Raw genomic sequence first — 6,712 nt, forward strand, 5'->3', positions numbered from 1 at the left:
AAAAAATTGAAAAGAAATAAAATAAAATTAAAATTACGGCTGCCGTGTGTGTTACCATATAAACCACTCTCCCTGCTCTCCTTCTACGAAAACCCGAGTCCTCTTGTCTGGATCATCCATGGGGAATTACATTTCTTGCGCCTTGGCAACGCCGTTGATCAAGAATTCCAAGGCCGTGAGGGTCGTCCTTCCGAGCGGTGAGGTCCGGAAGTTCCGGGAACCGGTGAAGGCGGCGGAACTCATGCTCGAATGTCACGGTTACTTTCTCTCCAGCGCTCTGTCTCTCCACATCGCTCGTAGATTCTCCGCTCTCAGCGCCGACGAGGATCTGGAGTTCGGAAACGTCTACCTGATGTTCCCGATGAAGAGAGTTAACTCCGTCGTCACGGCGGCGGATTTAGTCCCGTTCTTCATGGCAGCAAACTCTGCGGCCAGGCGGATTTCAACCAATAAGGTTAGGGTTTTGGCAGAGCATCGGAATGACGAATCGATTCAATCGGAAGCGGAATCAAGGGCGAGAATAAGCGATGGAAATGATGGACCGAGATTGAGTTTGGAAGGAATGGAGGGATTTCCAATGCATCGATTTTCGGTTTGCCGTTCCAGGAAGCCATTGTTGGAGACCATCAATGAAGAGCAGATCAGGTCAAGTTAAGAAGATTTCTGAAAATTGAAATGAAATTCTATTCAGATTCCGACTTCAATTTTTGGATTCTGATCTCGAATTTTGAAGAAGATGATGAAAATTTTGGCGGGGGATTCAGAAAATCTGTTCATGTCAATGTTCATTGTTTGCGAATTTGTGCGCCGACGAAGACCATGCTCATGTATTAATTGGATGGAACGGCGTCGTATTCCCCCTCCTTTTTCCAACACTATTGCAGCCTTTCTTATTTATTTTACCTAAAATTGAAATAAGCTTTTGAAACTAAATTTCAAATTTATTTCTATTGTAATAATAATAATAATAATAAATGGTAATTTTTTTTATTAATTTTTTAAAAAATCTTAATTATGTAGATGTTAAATTAATAACAAAATTCAAGTTTATAAAAGTCGAATAAAATTAACCAATGTATTTTGATAAAAATGTAACTAATGAATTTTATTAATGCAGAGTAGTTGGTAAGTACATATAAAGAATAAAGAATAAAAAATTAATACATTTTTATTAAAGAGTTACTTATAGTATTGAATTTTACTATTCTTATATATGTCGGTTCCACGTCGTTATCCCATAATGTGACAACTATTGAAAATGGGTGAAGTTCTAAGTCATTGCGTTATTAAAGACTTTTTTTTTGGTATAATTTAAGGTAGAAGTATTAAGTTCATAATGGAAAATAATAAAAACAAAATCTGGAAAATGGATCTTGGCGACCGGCACCAACCGACAAGAGGTAATTAAAACTCGGCAGAGTTCTTCATGGTTTCTTCGGAACCTTGTCGAGCTACTCACAACCACCATCTATTTCATCTTTAATTAGTTATCTTGTCGGATTTCAATCGGGAAAATATAATAGTTAAGTCACCCGTAGTTGTTCTTCTCCGGTTTTTTCTTTCCGATTTTCCTTGGGAGGTTTTTAAAATGTATCTTTTAGGAAAAGATTTTCACACACTTCTAAAAAAAAAATGTTTCATTCTCCTCCCCAATCGATGTGGAATCTTATAATCTCATTCCCTCCGGGGCCCAATGTCCTTGCTGATACTTCTTCCCTTCTCCAATCAATGTGGGACATCCCAATCCACTCCATTCGGGGCCCATCGTCCTTACTAGTACACCGCCTCGTGTCCACCCCCTTCGGGGTTTAGCCTCCTCCTCATTGGCATATTGTCTAGACTTTGATATTAGAAAGGGGCCTAGGAGGTGTGTGAACCGACTGGTGGGTCCATATTCGTAAATGTGAGCCGTGTGTAGAATAGTAAATACATATCCAATTACCCGCTTAGGATAGTTGCCAAAGGAAATACGGTTTTAAAGGATAGATCTCATTCATGATTGTATGTGTTTGTTTCTAACCTTAATAGCGGAGTCACTTACTGAGTCAAGCCACGTGCTACTTTTATTTTCAAGGTAAAGGCAAGGATCTCATGTATGGTTAACGGTGACATTACAACTCAGGAGACCATGACACATGCAATGGTAGTTTTCATTTAATTTCGTAAACTATAAGTTAGTATAGGACATTTATGTTTTATTTTACTTTTTTATTTTAATTTCTATTAAAGTATTTTAAGGACTTTTTAGTAAATATATAAATTCATGACCATGTTTTTATGATAAAATTTTAAAAGATTATTTCCACATAAAGGGATTATGCGATACGTTTAGGATAAGTAAAAATCTTAGGTTGTTACATTTGATATCAGAACTCTAGGTTATATATTATGTAGACTAGCCTACGAAGTAGACTTGACATGTTTCATAGTCCAACCATCGATACCCCATCATTGTCAGGTGTATCATACATGATATAAGAAAAAGAAATGTTTTAATCACATTTACTATAATTGCTTCCCAGTACTACACATGTTTTGATGGCAATTACTATGATTGCTTTCTACTATTACACCCTAATTATAATGCAGTTGTACCATGATAGTTGGTCTAGTTTCATGTTGATATGTTTGCTATATTGTATGCTTATGATGTAGTTTATGTTAGCAAGTTGGATTAAGTAAAAGTTATGTGTTAGTTTTTAGAATCATGCCACCCAGATAACGATGAGGAAGGAGACGACCCCTTGTTAAAGGAAGAGGAAGAGGAAGAGGAAGAGGAAGAGGAAGAGGTGGGGTGAAGATTGCCCACCTCGTGAAGGTGCAGTGACTAGAACAGACGCAGCTGCGCCACTACAAGTTGTGTCACCTCAAAGCTACGCCACCTCCATCAGCACCAACGACTGGAATAGTTCCTACTACAACATTGATGTGGGAATCATTCCAGGCCATGATGCATACTACGGTGGCCACTTAGCAAGCCAATAGCTCACAATCTACCAGAGGAGCGAGATATTTATGAGACTTCAAGCAGTATGACCCGCACACATTCAATGGAACCACGAGAGACCCAGCTCAAATGTCGTTATCGTCAGTGGAGATGATATATCTGTTAATGGAATGCGTAGACGACCAGAAAGTGTCACGTGCGTCATTCATGCTGATGAAGAATGCAAATTTATGGTGGACAGATAACAAGGAAAATCTATGCTCTGATAGGAGTTCTGTAGCATGGACCCGGTTTAAGGAGGCATTCCTAAAGCAGTATTATCCAAAGATAGCCCGACTCAAGAAGCAACAAGAGTTCACCCACCTAACACAGGGTGGACGTTTGGAAGAGGCATATTTAAATTTTTGAGATGGAAGAAAAATATCAAAGAAATCATATTTAAATTTTAAATGGCAAAACCAAGTGAATCGTGGATAATCATAAATAAAAAATAACATAGTAAAGAAAATTCGAATTGGATTTGATGGATGAAGAACCTGAAAGATCACAATGAATAAGATCTAATACATGGAAAGACCTAGGTTCATTGGGGGAATAAGGCAAACGATGACTTCGCGAAAGGGGACAGACATAGATAAGACAATAAACATGTAAGAGAAAGAGGCCCTTTTTACTTAAAAAAGAAATAACAAAATAAAGATTTGTGTGTTATTTAGTGAGATTATTTCTCGTATGGAATGAGTCAATCATCCACCTTGGTATCTTATTGAACAAAAATGGTGATTTTGTTCCTCCATCAATCAAGAATTTCGATTTTTGTGAAGTATCATGATCATCCAATAAGAACCACCATCCTTCCTGTATAACGATTCTGGACAATAATAAAAATATTAGTAAATGTAACGGAGAGTGAAAACCATAGGTTAATTTACTAATTGGTAGAATTTTTTTAATGAGACGAGGGACAACCACGACATCTAAGTGAATATTTGGAATAGGAAAAAGAGTACAGGGTGGGTAATGGGTGGGAGGCACCGTTTCCTACGATCACAGAGTCCGTATCCGTGTAATTGTTAAACTTATCCAAAATAGATGGAACAAAGCACCAATGTCCAAAAATCAATTAGGCATAGCTAGAAATTATGTGAGCTTTGCCCACGTAGGTTCGAATCTTACCGCCCGTGTAAGTTTTTATCGAGCATGACTAGAAATCAATTGGGCACTTCCGAGAAAGGAAATATAGCTCACAATTTCTAGATTGTTTTTATTCACTACATTATTAAAATTAAAATTTGCAAAACATGTTTTAAATTAAAAAAATAATATTATATTTTTGTTTTTCTCCTTAAGTGGGCATGTTGGAGTAGTTATTGGGCATGACTAGAAATTAGGTGTGCTTTCAAGTACGTGGGTTTTGCTAGCTTAGGTTGAATACTGTTTCTCAAGATTTTTAATTTTCAGGTTGGTTTGATTCATTAAATTATTAAAATTAAACATAATAATAATATTATATTTTTGTTTCTCTCATTTGTTGTGCGTGTAAGAGTTTTTACAAGGTTTCTCCTGAAGTGAGCGTGACGGAGTTGTTATCGGCCAGGACTAAAAATCATGTGGGCAAATTTTTGTTTATCTCATTCAGTGGGTGTGTTGTAGTGGTTATCGAGCACGACTAGAAATCATGTGGGCTTTGCTCGAGTTAGGATAATTCTGCCGCTCACGATTTTTACTTAAATAATATTATATTTTTGTTTCTTTCATTTAGTGGGCTTGTCGGAGCTGTTATCGGGTAGGACTAGAAATCACGTGGACTTTGCCCAAGGCAGGATAATTTTGTCGCTCACGATTTTTACTTAAATAATATTATATTTTTGTTTCTCTCATTTGGTGAGCTTATTTTTGTTTCTCTTGGTGGGCGTGTTAGAGTTGTTATCGGGCATGACTAGAAATCATGTGGCTTTGCCCGAGCTAGGATAATTTTGGTGCTCACTATTTTTAGGTTGTTTTTATTCACTAAATTATTAAGAAAATTTGTACAAAAATATGTGGATTCATCATCGGTGGGAAGAGAGGTGGTCTACGACCCTGACTCGAGTGAGTTCATCCTTGGTTGAAAGAATTGGTGTGGAAATAAGAAGAACCTCGTTGGTTGTTAAAGGAAGCAACGTGACTTCCATGGGTGCAATCCCAGTTACTGCATAGAAATGTTGCAAGAGTGGAATTAGAAGAAATGCCGCCAGAGTAGAATTAGAAGAAATGCTAGAAGAGTGGAATTAGAAGACTCAAGATAGAGCTGAAACAACTCAAAACTGAAACTTTCTAGACTAAATTTGCAAAACAGGGAAGAGGGGAGAGCCATTTGAGTAGCAGAAAAGGTTGAAAATTTTGGTGTCGAGTTCACGAAAGAACCAATGCACTTTATCAATGTCCTCGACAAGTCTGCCAATGGCATGAAGTTGGTCACATATTTTTTTTTGAAGGTACGGGCACCCTCAACATGTTTGTTGCTGCGTTTTATCAGTTGCAAGTCATCCTTGAGTTTCAATTCACGGGCTTTCGAATGATGGTTGAACATAGTCTCCAACGCGAGCCAAACGTCACAACAGTGGAGAGACNAGTAAAGAAAATTCGAATTGGATTTGATGGATGAAGAACCTGAAAGATCACAATGAATAAGATCTAATACATGGAAAGACCTAGGTTCATTGGGGGAATAAGGCAAACGATGACTTCGCGAAAGGGGACAGACATAGATAAGACAATAAACATGTAAGAGAAAGAGGCCCTTTTTACTTAAAAAAGAAATAACAAAATAAAGATTTGTGTGTTATTTAGTGAGATTATTTCTCGTATGGAATGAGTCAATCATCCACCTTGGTATCTTATTGAACAAAAATGGTGATTTTGTTCCTCCATCAATCAAGAATTTCGATTTTTGTGAAGTATCATGATCATCCAATAAGAACCACCATCCTTCCTGTATAACGATTCTGGACAATAATAAAAATATTAGTAAATGTAACGGAGAGTGAAAACCATAGGTTAATTTACTAATTGGTAGAATTTTTTTAATGAGACGAGGGACAACCACGACATCTAAGTGAATATTTGGAATAGGAAAAAGAGTACAGGGTGGGTAATGGGTGGGAGGCACCGTTTCCTACGATCACAGAGTCCGTATCCGTGTAATTGTTAAACTTATCCAAAATAGATGGAACAAAGCACCAATGTCCAAAAATCAATTAGGCATAGCTAGAAATTATGTGAGCTTTGCCCACGTAGGTTCGAATCTTACCGCCCGTGTAAGTTTTTATCGAGCATGACTAGAAATCAATTGGGCACTTCCGAGAAAGGAAATATAGCTCACAATTTCTAGATTGTTTTTATTCACTACATTATTAAAATTAAAATTTGCAAAACATGTTTTAAATTAAAAAAATAATATTATATTTTTGTTTTTCTCCTTAAGTGGGCATGTTGGAGTAGTTATTGGGCATGACTAGAAATTAGGTGTGCTTTCAAGTACGTGGGTTTTGCTAGCTTAGGTTGAATACTGTTTCTCAAGATTTTTAATTTTCAGGTTGGTTTGATTCATTAAATTATTAAAATTAAACATAATAATAATATTATATTTTTGTTTCTCTCATTTGTTGTGCGTGTAAGAGTTTTTACAAGGTTTCTCCTGAAGTGAGCGTGACGGAGTTGTTATCGGCCAGGACTAAAAATCATGTGGGCAAATTTTTGTTTATCTCATTCAGTGGGTGTGTT

The 6,712-nt window shown here is 36.9% G+C and overlaps 1 protein-coding gene across 1 annotated transcript; it reads left to right on the forward strand.

Moving 5' to 3' along the window:
- Positions 1-100: 100 nt before the first annotated feature.
- Positions 101-886, forward strand: LOC111785436. Its single transcript, XM_023665824.1, has one exon. The coding sequence runs from the start codon at positions 119-121 to the stop codon at positions 653-655; it is 537 nt and encodes a 178-aa protein (XP_023521592.1). The 5' UTR covers positions 101-118; the 3' UTR covers positions 656-886.
- The last annotated feature ends 5,826 nt before the right edge of the window (positions 887-6,712 follow it).

The sequence above is a fragment of the Cucurbita pepo genome, unplaced genomic scaffold (assembly GCF_002806865.2).
Source record: "Cucurbita pepo subsp. pepo cultivar mu-cu-16 unplaced genomic scaffold, ASM280686v2 Cp4.1_scaffold000486, whole genome shotgun sequence".
In the NCBI taxonomy this organism is placed as follows: Eukaryota; Viridiplantae; Streptophyta; class Magnoliopsida; order Cucurbitales; family Cucurbitaceae; genus Cucurbita; species Cucurbita pepo.